This window comes from Haematobia irritans, chromosome 4, assembly GCF_050003625.1.
Source record: "Haematobia irritans isolate KBUSLIRL chromosome 4, ASM5000362v1, whole genome shotgun sequence".
In the NCBI taxonomy this organism is placed as follows: domain Eukaryota; kingdom Metazoa; phylum Arthropoda; class Insecta; order Diptera; family Muscidae; genus Haematobia; species Haematobia irritans.
In genome coordinates, this window is record NC_134400.1 from 8,038,439 (window position 1) to 8,051,610 (window position 13,172).

Consider the following 13,172-nt stretch of genomic DNA (forward strand, 5'->3'; position numbering starts at 1 on the left):
TTCCAAATGGAATAAAGTGATTGTTTTTCAAATATTTTACAGACACGCTGCCTCCATCGAATAAAAACACTGGCTGATAGACGCTGCAACATGTAAAGGCCGGTACTATGTTCATTCTTGCGAAAAATTTTTATGGAAACCATTATTTCGCACATAGAAAGCGGCGTTTTTTTAGGTAGCTTGGAGCGCTATTTTACAGGGAGCGATATTGGATTAAGTTGGTGGTTGTTGCTTGTTTTTTCAAAATAACATTTTATTTTTCCTTGAGCAATTGATCTGCTATTCCTTTGATCCTTTGTATAGTTTCGGAACAAAAATATGGCCCGTGTTTGATTTATAAACCCGCACAAATAGTTTTTAATAAATAAATTATTTCTTAATTCACATTGCAAATGGCGCCGTGCTATAAACGTCAGGTTTTCAACACGAAAAAACAAAGTATCACAAATGGAAAAAATTTCGCAAATTTTTCGCATTTTTTGGTTTTGTATGGAGTTTCAACGCGAAAACCGAACAGAGTACCGGCCTTAACTCGCTACTTGTAACTCTACATCATCATTAATGCAAAAAATTATGTTAAATGTGATGTGATAGTGGTATAAATGTTATATTTTTAAGAATTTGTAAATGATTAATCAAATTAATAAATATCTAAACAAACGTGTTTTATTCGACCACAATGATTCTTTTACCACTATCTTAAAATGTGCTTTTTCTGATTGTTTGGAGGGTCTCTTATTGGCGTCGTTCTAAATTGATCTATAAAGGCACCTAATAATTGCACTCATGCGAAACCTTTTTGTAGTAACTTGGCGTGGTACAACTTCTCAATAGTGACGGCGCTTTTCCGACGAGTTTTTGATATCGTATATGATTGTTTTCGACGTACTGGGGATTCTCAGAAGCGCCCCCAAATTCAAAAAATGTTGGCAGGGTATTAACGACGCATTACATTGTGGCCAAATGTTAAGAATTGTGAGCGATGAATAAAATGTCGATAATTCTGTTGCCGATCACATTAACAACCTGCAGTAAGTTTTCGAACTTATGCGCCGTCCAGACTATAAGTTTATCCGCACGACAGTGCTGGTGTCGAACATATCGCAGATATTGGCCACATTATAAGTTAAGTCCGAAGGCATAATCGATATTGCTGCATGTTTATGGGATCGATAACACATTTACCGATTATTTAGTAATCGCCGACAATTCGTATCAATTGGCCACACTGTAAGATTCTTTACAAACACAGACATTCCGTCCGGAAAAACTTATTTGGACGACGCATATATCTCGTCCGGATTAACTTATTATGCGAACGACGCATTACAATGTGACCAACGCTAAAAATTGTCTGCGATAAGTAAAATGTCGATAATTGTGTTACCGATCACATTAGCCACCTGCAGTATCAGATATGTCTTGGATTTTAAATTATGGTGTGATATATCTCGAATAATTTGACAATAGCATTATCGTACGGATCAACGTATATTCTGAACGGCGTATTAGTTGCTAATGTCATAACATCAGCTGGTTGTTGTTGATGTTCGCATACGTTTTTATTGTTATCAAATAATAACTTGTTAACAACTTGTAGTAAAGTAGAATTGTTCCGATTATATTATAATCTTCTCCATGCGAAATCTTTTTGTACAGTATATGTTATATATCTGAAGGCGATTCAGTTTGTTGATTTAAATCTTGGTGTTTCAATGGGTGATATAGTTCGAGGAGAAGCTTCAGAATCTGAAGACGATTCTGGACTAAAAATTAAAGAGGTTGGTAAAACGATTTTTCTAGCTTTTTGTATAGCATCTGCGGCTAATTGTCTTTAATCGACTGGACAATGCTCCGTGGTGGGGGCGCTTTCTTGCCGAGAGAAAACTAGGCATTTTATACCAATCAGACGCTGGTGATTTAGGAATGTTCTTTTCTGTAACTAAGATTGTTTCTCGATTCAATTTCCAAACTTTATTTCTACTCCCGCATACCAATATCTTGCAATATAAAGAACTGTTTCTGGTTCCTTGTCTTTGCACAGGGAAAGTACGCTAATGTTTTATGTACAATTCTAGAATGATTTATTAAGATCACATACGACTGTTTTTCGTTTTAATAAATGAATCCCTTGCGAATTATTTTTAGAATATTCGAGCCGCAGAACTACCCGGGGAGGCATCGGAGACATCATCGGATGAAGGTATGTACGGGCAGATCTCCATGATTGTAAAATTAATATGAATAACTTTACGTATTTCAATCTATCTCAGATGTATATGACAAATGTGTAGAATCTAACGAAAACTTTAGAAATTTGGATAGCATTTACAGCAACAACTTGCTGCAGCGAAAGCTAAGTGCGTATATATAAGAAAAGAAGGAAAATGATGATAACACATGTATATAATATTTCCTTTTCAGTCGATAACAACTTAAGCATTTGGCGTAGCTTAAATACATTCGCTAAGAATCTTGTGATTCCATCATCGAAGCAACTCATAACTACAGATCAACTCCTAATTAAATCTCAAATAGACATGCAATCAGTTTTGGTAACTCTAAACCAGACGCAAAACAATATGAAGAATTTAAATGCGAAATGTAATGCGGTATTTACGTCCAATTTCATTCCTAATATACATATTCCATAGAAGGAAACAAAAAAAAAAACCAGATATTTTGAAAGAACCTAACACTCTAATAAAAACTCCTCTGCATTTTCATGGAACATTGTTTTTTCTTCATTATTTAGTCTTCAGTATCTGAATTTGGTACATAAAAGTTGGTATTAGGCGATGGCTCTTTGGGCATATAAGTCGATTCAAAACATCTTGCGAATATTGAACGCAATTTTGGTACATGTTCGCGTTGTGGTGATTGTGGTATTGTATCTTCACTATCTAGATCCTGATTGTTTCTATTAGATTCGGAACTTTCAAATGTCACATAAACTTCGCTTTCTCTTGGTGGCGGTATCGCCATTGCAGCGGCTAGTAATATGTCATCTTGTTCATCATCCATATCAATATCTTGTTGGGTTATATTCCTATGCACTTCCAATGATGGAGCTGTTGCATTGTCTTCTGTATTAAAATTAAATAATGTTGAATTGCTGCTAAGGGTGGTTTCCTCTGAAAATCTTTTTTTCGGGGCAGATTCTTTGGAAGGCACGTTTGTGTTATTATGTTTTCGTTTTTGTGTAGATGTTGTACTACGGTTTGAATTCGGCTCTTTAACTTCAGATTCTCGGCATTCTTCATACATGCTAACATCGTCTGTGTACACGGTGGTCATTACTAGGGTACATTCAATTAAGTCCAGCTTTTTAATTGTGAGAAATATGGGTCCACCAGCTTCACCAAAATTCAAAGTCAAGTTTTCTCCTATAGTTTCAGCAAAGTGTAAAAACGATCTAAATTCTTTCAGACTAAAGGTCACCGCCGATTCTTCATGCACATCATAGTTTTCGAAATCGGAGGGGCTAAAACCAGATGTAAATGTTGAAAGATGTAGAAGTTATATTTATAATCTATCATGAAAATTTACCTCAATTTCTTTCTGGATCGCATGAATTTGTCACTAACCCTAGCGCCTTCGATATAATTTTTAGCCGTTAATCCATTTCCCATGGCTTCCAATGTAATTTCGACTTCCGATGAATTAAAATTACTTGATATATCATTGAAAACTTTATAAGAACCAACAATACTGGAATAAGAGTCTAGCTTAGCGATTTCCATACACATTGAACACCATAATTTTACTTACACATTGGATGTGTCCTCAATCGATACAGCGGCTGTTACATTTTCCTCATCTACAATGGAAATCAGCACATTTTTCAAAGCTTCCAAACGACATTTGAACTTTATCTGTAATTTGGATACTTCTGCAAGTAGACGTATCTCACAGCGCTCAACTTGTTTCATGTTCTTAAAAACTGGCAAAATAGTTTTCATAGATACTTTACAAAAATTTTCACCATTGCCATTCCCTTCGTTATATGTCTCAAAAAAGGCTCTCTTAAATCGGAATGTGCCCATTGCTGATTTCGATACATTAAAAGTTCTCAACTGTAGCCCAATATCATCGGCTTCCATGTATAGATCTGAGCCAAACTTGGCCAGGGATTGTATGGCCTTGGCAATAACTGTAAATGCATATAAGCTATAAAAAATCTTATCTATCGATTCAATTTTTATATATGTACCTTTAGCATTTCCTCCTTCTAGTGTAAACTTCATTTAATAAATTTTAAATGTTGTTAGCTAAAGTAAACAAAACATGTCAATCCGACTGCGAATTATTTACATAAGTATGGTAGCGTAAGGTTAATCAACGAATTATAATAATGCGTCGTTCACACTTTTCAACATATTCAACACGTTCACACCATGCTCGTCTTTTGGAGATTTGCAAATATCTTTTCACACAAGCACAAAATTTTAAATATCAATAAAGCGTCGTCTAGACTATAAGTTTTTCCGGACGGAATGGGCTTGTAAAGAATCTTACAGTGTGGCCAATCGATACGAATAGTCGGCGATGACTATATAATCGGAATATGTTTTATCGATCCCATAAACATACAGCAGTATCGATTAGACCTACGGGCTTTACTTATAATGTGGTCAATATATAGGATATTTTCGAAAAGAGTACTGTCGTCCGGATAAACTTATAGTCTGGAAGAAGATTTCGATGATTGTGTGAACGTGGTATAATGTTTGAAAAATGTATATTAACGTTCACTCTTTCTTGCTTTTGTACGCCAAGAATAATTAAACGTACATTTATCGTTTAATTATTCTTAGCGTAAAAAAACAAGAAAATGTGAACGTTAATATACATTTTTCAAACATTATACCACGTTCGATCACATTAACAAGCTGCAGTATCGATTATGCCGTCGAACAAAACTTATAGTGTGGGCAACACTTGGATTATGTCTGGAAATTTTGGTCTGTATAAACTTAAAATGTGAACGACGCATAACGAAATTCATAATTTAGGTATAGGTCCTGGTATTCACTAAGAATTGATTACACAGCAAAATACATCATTGTATTGGAATTTGGCGGGAATGCATTGTTGTTGGTGGCAGTATTCTGGAAATGTCATTTTTTGCAAACAATAATCGTCGGTCTGTTGAATTGACTCTTCACAATCTTTCATTTTGGCATTGTAGAAAAACAAAAAATTGAGAAAATTTCCTTAGTATTGTGGAAAGTGAAGGCAAGTCTACACAATAAAGTTTAGGATTGCACCAAATTCAACTCGCAACAATTGGATATGAATATAATTTGTAATTTCATCACTTACAGGCTCTATACACAAAAGGCGCAAAACGTTGATACCAAGACCACGCCAAAAAAGTTTGTGACTATCGAATTGCCTTTGAAAAAAGACTTGCGGAATCATGGCAAAAGTACATATAACAAATGTTGTGGTTTTGGATAACCCAAGCAGTTTTTTCAATCCTTTCCAATTCGAACTCACATTTGAATGCATTGAGGAGTTAAAAGAGGACTTGGAATGGAAGATGATTTATGTGGGATCCGCTGAATCTGAGGAGTATGACCAGGTTTTGGATACAATATATGTTGGTCCCGTTCCCGAAGGAAGACACATTTTTGTCTTTCAAGCTGATCCTCCAGATGTGACAAAAATACCAGAACAGGATGCTGTTGGTGTTACCATCGTTCTATTGACTTGCTCGTATCGTGGCCAGGAATTTGTGCGAGTAGGCTATTTTGTAAACAATGATTATGGCGATCAAGAAATGCGCGAAAATCCACCACCAAAACCAATGTTCGACAAGCTTACCCGCAATATTTTAGCCACAAAGCCCCGTGTTACAAGATTCAAAATCAATTGGGACGATACTCCCGCAAATGGCCTGGCAAATGGCAATGGTGCACACATCGATGAAGACATGCACTGTGGAGACGGTGACATGAATGGCGAAGGTGCATCGTCATCAAACGCAAATAACCATCATCCTGAAGGTAGCATGGATGAGAATAGTTTAGCAATGCCCATAGAAAACGGGGTGAACGCCTTAAATGAAAATTCTAATTCGTTAGCTATGGAGTGCTAGGTTTTAGTTAATAAGTCTCCAGCCACCGTTCATTTGGCCTATATATAAGTATATTTCCTCTATTTGATTTTAGTTGTTACGTTATTGAAACAAAAAAGAAATATGAATATTTTTTTTTTTACTTTCTCAGAAGCGTAGCTCTCTTTTTCATACAAGTTATAAGTTTGCTGAGTGGCAACTTTAGTGGCACTTATGCGACTATGAAGCTATCAGTGTGCTCAATTAATTAAAATTGGTTCATTTCATATAATTGGAGGAGAAAACACGCTACTGCAGTTTGATGTTGGTCGTCAAAAATAATTTGTTTTTTCGCTAATATTTATAAAATCTATAATATGTTAACATAATATTTTTTTATTTATCTAATATGTAGTGCATTATTTTGTAAAGCTAAATATAAAACAAACTAAGAATCCATACAAAATGTTTGTTAGGTCGTTTGGGCTATTCACTATGTTTTCACAGGAGGTTTTTATGTACAATGGTGACAAAGTCATGGACTTTTTTTATAAAAAATTGTTCATGTGCGACTGAAGAATTAATTATAGTCGGATGATTCACAAATTGTGTGTTTTATATGGTTTTAAAACTTTGGGTGTTAAATTTTTTTTTTATCGTACTTGACTGGAAGAAGTCAATGATGATGAAATGACAAATGCTCACAAATCTTGCCCATCCGGAGTGGCGTAAATAGCTGACTTTGGTATTTTCCAATTGTGAAAAGTGGTGCACGCAGATCCGTAGTAATAGCGGATTTCCTATACAAATAAAATTTTGACAAAATTTCCTATAGAAATAAAATTTTGTTAAAATTTTCAATAGAAATAAAATTTTGCCAAAATTTTCTATAGAAATAAAATTTTGACAACATTTTCTATAGAAGTAAAATTTTGACAAAATTTTTCTATAGAAATAAAACTTTGATAAAATTTTCTATAGAAATAAAACTTTGACAAAATTTTCTATAGAAAAAATTTTTGACAAAATTTTCTATAGAAATAAAATTATGTCAACATTTTCTAAAGAAATAAAATTTTGAAAAAATTTTCTATAGAAAAAAATTGAATAAAAATAAAATTTTTACAAAATTTTCTATAGAAATAAAATTTTGTTAAAATTTTCTAAAGAAATAAAATTTTGACAAAATTTTCTATAGAAATAAAATTTTGACATTTTCTATAGAAATAAAATGTTGAAAACATTTTCTATTGAAATAAAAATTTTGACAAAATTTTCTATAGAAATAAAACTTTTCACAAAATTTTCTATAGAAATTATTGAAGTTTTTATTTTATTACAATTTTGTGTGATGCAGTATTTTAGGTCTATTTATTTATTTATACTTAGTACGATAATAAATGGACTTAAATGAAATTGAATAAAATTTTGTCAAAATTTTCTATAGAAATAAAATATTGTCAATATTTTCTATAGAAATAAAATATTGTCTAAATTTTCTATAGAAATAAAATTTTGTCAACATTTTCTATAGAAATAAAATTTTGTCAAAATTTTCTATAGAAATACAATTTTGACACAATTGTATATTGAAATAAAATTTTGTCAAAATTTTTTATAGAAATAAAATTTTCTATAGAAGATTTTTTTGTTTTGTAGAATTTTCTCCAAATTTTGGTAGATTATTTTTGGCTCAAGTGGCAACCGTGCCTTGGATTGGTTAGTATGCCTTTGATTATTTTTTGTATTGTTCAAATCTTATATGGTTCCATTTATAATTAACTACATGGTGTATATAAGAAAATAGATTTTTATTCATTTTTTATAGTCTAGTTTTCATTAACACTTAAAACGAGATTTCAAAATTCAACCAGTTTATTCCAACTATATATACAAGTAGAACTAAATTAATATATAATAAGTATAGTAAAAGCAACAATTTTATAAACTTATTTCTAAAAAAATTGATTTGCAAAAGTAAAAGCCATTCTTTGGTGAAATCAAACAAATGCCATCATCTAAATGTTCATGTCATCAATACGATGTATGTTTGTATGTTTTCAATAAATAAGTGATCTAAAGGTCATTTAGATTGGACCTAATTAAAATCTATTAAAAAATCAAATTACAGCGGATTTTATTTGTCGATGATTAAATCATAATCCGATATTTAGAGGAAATCAGGAATAAACAAATCTGAACGAAATATTTAAATATTACAAAGGAGAGTCTGAAAAAAAAAACATTTAAGCACATGCCACTCAGATAATCTGAAATAAATATACCGCCACCGAAGAGATTTGTAATTAAATTTATTTTAGTTAAAGCTCTCAATTATTTTATGCGAGATCATGGGGTCTAATTTTTCTATTGTATATTTTTTTCAATGCAATTATTTTAATCTAAAAAAAAACAAAAGAAACTTCTGTGTGGGCAAATCCTATTATCTTCGATACCCTAAAACTGCGGAAATTTATAAATATGTATTGTTATTTGGATATATTCCAAGTAGAATATGATTCCTAAATTTGCATATAGTTTTCAAGAGTAGGACCATAGCTTTTTCAATATTTGCCATTATTCTAGATCTAAGAATCAGTACGGTCAAACTTCTAACAGACGGACGGAAATCGTATCCTATCGCTATCTTCGGTGAGGGTTTAAAAATACTTTTAATTTTAGGTTTACAGAACGAATTTAAATTTATGGGTCAACTTTAAATAATACTTTGTCAAACAAATGGTCCAGTTTTTTTCCATCATCATAACTAATAAACTATGTTTTGTTTTGGTATACTGTAGCTATGAGAACAATAGGAATTTCGATTATGATTTTAGCCTTAATTAGAAATATCATTTTGCGGTGTATAGGGTTTATGTATATAGTGAGCATCAAAATTCAAAAAAAAAACCCATAGTACCAATAGTAGTTTCTCAAAATGAACTTTAGAAACTTTTAGTTAGGCGAGTAAGAATAAGCAATACAACTTTGCTTGAGTATGTCTTAAGAAATTACCATTGGTACCATGACTTTTGTTACTCACTGTATTTCCATAGGAGGAAACATCCGCAGTTTTTAGTCTCAGCTAAAAATTAAAAAAAAAATAATAATAATTATAATAATTAAATTTTACTACAAATTTTAGTTTGTCCTGATGCTTTTTGACAGTCGTCTATGAGATATTGAGCCGTTCAGTATTTCTTTAGTTGCTCATAAGTTATGAAGAATATAACGTTCCAGGGACCCATTCTCACCCATGTGGGTATAAAACCTTTGTACAAAGCTAACAATCCTTCATTGCGTACCGTCTGTTAATAAAAACGGAAAACGAATAACTATTATACAAATAAATTCAAGTAAAATCTTAAATAAAATTACCTGTACCGCACAATCCAAGCTACCCGTATATATTTTTTGGGTACTTGCTGCTGTTACTATACCATTTGCTATAGTAATGTGTCTTTGATTCATAAGGCGGGTACGTATAACATCAATAGGTGTCGAAGCAACAGCACTGCCTAAGCTGGCTATGAAACTAGAACTAGAGAGTGCAAGAATAGCAAATTAGGAATTTGTCTTTTCCATCGAAAAATTGGTATTCGACTTACACAAAATGATTAGCAACATGATCTCCAAAATAAGCCATTAGCTGCAATTTACAAAAATCATATACGGGAAGTTCCACGGAAGCTATAACAACTGCTCTTTGCGCCGTAGGTCCAACGCCTCGCCATAAGCCACGGACACCTTCGTATTTGTAGATTTCGTGAAAGCATGACCATAGACTTTGATGCTGAGAGCCCTTGCCGTGAACTTGCATACGAACTTTAAGCACATCTGTGGGATTTGCAATTGCTGAAGATACTGCACCTGAGGCAGCAGCACACAAAATATTACCCCATACCCGTTCTGTCCCCGTGTCTGGGTCAATAAGAAGGCCATTTTCACTTGCTATACTCTTAAGAGTATAATACGTTCCAAATTTTATGGTGCCATAGGTAGCTTGTCTCAACACAGCGGGCCAAATTCTGTAAAATGTTAAAATTTTCAGTATAATCAGGATATTTTATACTACCTATATTCGATACTTGTTGGGATGATAAAAATATGAAACTCGTATGATATTAGATTAGCTCAGGGAAGGGTTCCTCTTGAAAATACAAATTGATCAAAATTGAGAGCCTTGGGTCAAAACTGACTTTCAATTGAAAAGGGCAAATTCTTTATTACATTTTTTTCTTTGGAAAACATCAAATATAACCTTTGAGATGGCGGAAATTCAATTTTTGATGCATCCGAATACAGGATTCGACTACAGTACATTTGTATAAAAATACATTTATAATATCAACTAACGCCTCAAATTGAAATGGTTGTGGGGTCTATAGGGGTTTTCCGTTTTTTTATAGTATATTTGAACTAGACTTTGTTTTTTGTCAAATACAACATTCAAAATGAAGACAATCAATTTATGTAGCTAACATACATATTTAAACAGCTGCTGCAAATAAAAAGAAACCCTTACCCCGAATACAGTGCCTTCAGACCTTCCTCCTGGCTAATTTTGACGAATGCATCTGTCATGCCACGGTAACGTAATTGCGTAAATGTTTTATCAATTTTTTGTCCTTGAATTTGTAGACGCGTCTTTGTGGTATCGATGGGAAAGGTACCTGTAATGAAGAGAAAACTTAATGGGTAAAACAGAGGATGATAATAAAGTGGTAACAACTAACAATAGAGTTAGTTTTTGCCATTTAGGTGTCAAGGCCGTTTATACTGTATTGCTAGAAATTTAGTTTCCAAACTATTCCTGAGAGTGAGACGCAAGATTTCATAATATTATTTAATATTACATGAATGTTTATTACATGTAAACAAATGGTATCAATTACACATACCTAGACAAAAGAAAAACAAACAACAAGACAGCTCCCGGTTAACAGAGCAAAAAAATGATTGATAAGACAAATAACACGAGACATCTATGCCTCACATTTTACGGACGGATAAAAACATGATTCTAATATTTTTGGATTTATATTCCCATGGCACTATAAGGAACACAAACACTTCCTTTCGATAAGCCATATCAAAAGATGATTAATTGGCTTTAAATCTTATGAAAGAAATATACTCTCTGTGGTATCACAAGGGACACGAAATAAGAGATAACCACTTTACCTAACACGAAATAATGAGGTGACTGTTTCTGGTCAATTGATTGGACACATCGGTTCTATCGGGGCTAAGAATCTGCTAGAAGGAAAAGTGTGGTGATTGTTTAGTTTCATAGCAAATATATAGCAAAACTACCTTGTTGGTATGCCTATGGGAGTCATCGTGGTGCAATGATTAGTATGCCCGCCTTGCATATAATGACTAATGGTGACATTTCTGAGTGTTTCAAAACTTCTCTAAGTGGTTACACCGTTCGGACTCAGCTATAAAAAGGAGGTCCCTTGTCATTGGGCTGAACATGAAATCGGGCAGCACTGTGATAAAAGAGAAGTTCACCACTGTGGTATCACAATGGATTGAATAGTCTAGGTGTGCCTGAAATATCGGGCTGCCAATCGGGAATATATGTAAACAATGCTTCAAGGTATTTTCACTTGTTGGAAACAAGTCATTCCAGGAATTACATGTATTGGGAAATCTGTAATCTTTGTATACTGATATCATATTTTCCAATTGAATGCTAATCAGAAATTAAGAAGTAGTCCCAGTACATGCCGACAGAATTAGGAACCCGAAATCCCGTAAACTAATCCTATGCTACTCACTCCAAAAAATTTGGCATTCAGGGGCACTTAATCCTTTTAAATTTATGTCTTTTGGAATGCACGCTGTTGCGTCATACATACGTCATACAATATACAATAAAATTTCCACCAGTGATAATAATAAAGGAAACTTACCAAATTCTGCTGTTATGGAGGCTATTCCGCCATAAATGAAAGGTAAAGGTGAACAACCGACGCCTGAAATAATAGATAATTAACATTAACCCAAATGCTTATTTAACACAAAAATATATATATATGAATTTAAAGAAAAGAATCTTCGTTTTCCAAATATATGCATTTATTTAGAAAATAATCTCTATTAACACAGGAGTTCTTTATACTTATATTTGTTTAAAACACAAGGAATAGATTCGAAATATCACCTAGTTCTTGTTTCATTTTGATTTTGTCTTTTATATGTATAATTTTAGTACACTTTATAATGTATGGTATTTTGCTTTATTTAATTGAGTTATTTGTGTTCTATTAATTTACAAATTACGTGTGTTGCGCGAAACGAAAAAATATATTCTTCTTGTTTTTCTCACGTTCTTGACGTTAATGCGCCCCGAACAGCTGATTCTTATCAGAATGCATGTAAGCGTATATGTAGTGGTGTTAAATGTCAAGTCACACTGTACGATTGAATGTATACAAACACATCCGCAAAAAGCAATCATTTGAAATATAGTTGAATTCAAGCAAACATTTGAAAAATATTTCAGTGATATTTCCAATACTGGACAATAAAGCTGCCTAAGCGGTTACAAGTTTTATTATTTTGCTTGATATAAATATTGTCGTTTGAGAGTTAATGCATGGAGTCTTGCTGTGCAGGAACCAAATTAATTTACTAATATAATTATATAAAATTTATTTTCGGTTAAAAGTTCCACGATATACAAAATGATAAAAATACACACAAAGACCCTTTTCTTCCAGAATAGAAATGTAGAAAAAAGCTGAGGGAATTGCAAATTAAAAAAAAAAAACAGCACCACAATCGCTATTGAAGCTAGATAATCTATTCCACTAACTACCATTTTTTTATTGTTGATTTGGTTGAAGTTTTTAGAAAAAGATTTTGTAAATCATTTAATAAAATCTGGTAGTGTTTTTTGTATTCTCCCAAGTATTTTAATCTTTAATCGAAATACAAATATTATATGATTTTCGTTTATTCTAATATTGCTGCATTACATTTCTTCTGTTGGAGACAATTCAAACCGACAAACGCATTCGATGGCGTTGTGTTTGTGTGGTAACAGGCTACAATTTGCAAAACTTGGCAACCCTTGATTTTATGTTGACAAGTGGAACTC

General features: G+C 32.7%; 4 protein-coding genes across 5 annotated transcripts; 2 read left to right on the forward strand and 2 right to left on the reverse strand.

Moving 5' to 3' along the window:
- The first annotated feature begins 1,522 nt into the window (after positions 1-1,522).
- Blos3 (Biogenesis of lysosome-related organelles complex 1, subunit 3) lies at positions 1,523-2,731 on the forward strand. Its single transcript, XM_075305486.1, has 4 exons — positions 1,523-1,781; positions 2,149-2,203; positions 2,274-2,360; positions 2,425-2,731. The coding sequence occupies exons 1-4, from the start codon at positions 1,716-1,718 to the stop codon at positions 2,652-2,654; spliced, it is 438 nt and encodes a 145-aa protein (XP_075161601.1). The 5' UTR covers positions 1,523-1,715; the 3' UTR covers positions 2,655-2,731.
- Positions 2,721-4,300, reverse strand: Rad9 (cell cycle checkpoint control protein Rad9). The gene is made up of 4 exons (XM_075305485.1): positions 4,214-4,300; positions 3,772-4,153; positions 3,550-3,711; positions 2,721-3,484 (listed from the first exon to the last, which is right to left on the reverse strand). Exons 1-4 carry the CDS (start codon positions 4,245-4,247, stop codon positions 2,752-2,754), a joined length of 1,311 nt encoding a protein of 436 aa, XP_075161600.1. The 5' UTR covers positions 4,248-4,300; the 3' UTR covers positions 2,721-2,751.
- An 802-nt stretch (positions 4,301-5,102) lies between these two features.
- Positions 5,103-6,527, forward strand: asf1 (histone chaperone asf1). The gene is made up of 2 exons (XM_075305646.1): positions 5,103-5,238; positions 5,328-6,527. Exon 2 carries the CDS (start codon positions 5,423-5,425, stop codon positions 6,101-6,103), a length of 681 nt encoding a protein of 226 aa, XP_075161761.1. The 5' UTR covers positions 5,103-5,238; positions 5,328-5,422; the 3' UTR covers positions 6,104-6,527.
- A 1,391-nt stretch (positions 6,528-7,918) lies between these two features.
- On the reverse strand, positions 7,919-12,418 carry Bmcp (uncoupling protein Bmcp mitochondrial). Of its 2 annotated transcripts, none has more exons than XM_075305311.1 (6): positions 12,234-12,418; positions 11,983-12,045; positions 10,587-10,734; positions 9,670-10,089; positions 9,440-9,602; positions 7,919-9,369 (listed from the first exon to the last, which is right to left on the reverse strand). In XM_075305311.1, the coding sequence occupies exons 1-6, from the start codon at positions 12,247-12,249 to the stop codon at positions 9,253-9,255; spliced, it is 927 nt and encodes a 308-aa protein (XP_075161426.1). In that variant the 5' UTR covers positions 12,250-12,418; the 3' UTR covers positions 7,919-9,252. The 2 variants fall into 2 exon arrangements, with proteins under 2 accessions (XP_075161426.1, XP_075161427.1); XM_075305312.1 differs by lacking the exon at positions 12,234-12,418 and adding an exon at positions 12,192-12,210.
- Between the last annotated feature and the right edge of the window lie 754 nt (positions 12,419-13,172).

Bases quoted from the DNA above. Each gene is read 5' to 3' on its own strand.
- Blos3 (XM_075305486.1), top strand. From the start codon at position 1,716: ATGGGTGATATAGTTCGAGGAGAAGCTTCAGAATCTGAAGACGATTCT. The intron at 2,204-2,273 runs GTATGTACGGGC...AATCTATCTCAG, and splicing joins GGAGACATCATCGGATGAAG to ATGTATATGACAAATGTGTA. The intron at 2,361-2,424 runs GTGCGTATATAT...TTTCCTTTTCAG, and splicing joins CTTGCTGCAGCGAAAGCTAA to TCGATAACAACTTAAGCATT.
- Rad9 (XM_075305485.1), bottom strand. From the start codon at position 4,247: ATGAAGTTTACACTAGAAGGAGGAAATGCTAAAG. The intron at 4,154-4,213 runs GTACATATATAA...ATGCATTTACAG, and splicing joins AGAAGGAGGAAATGCTAAAG to TTATTGCCAAGGCCATACAA. The intron at 3,485-3,549 runs GTAAATTTTCAT...ATCTGGTTTTAG, and splicing joins CGATCCAGAAAGAAATTGAG to CCCCTCCGATTTCGAAAACT.
- asf1 (XM_075305646.1), top strand. From the start codon at position 5,423: ATGGCAAAAGTACATATAACAAATGTTGTGGTTTTGGATAACCCAAGC.
- Bmcp (XM_075305311.1), bottom strand. The intron at 10,735-11,982 runs GTAAGTTTCCTT...TCTTCATTACAG, and splicing joins CTCCATAACAGCAGAATTTG to GTACCTTTCCCATCGATACC. The intron at 9,370-9,439 runs GTAATTTTATTT...TTTTATTAACAG, and splicing joins GCTTGGATTGTGCGGTACAG to ACGGTACGCAATGAAGGATT.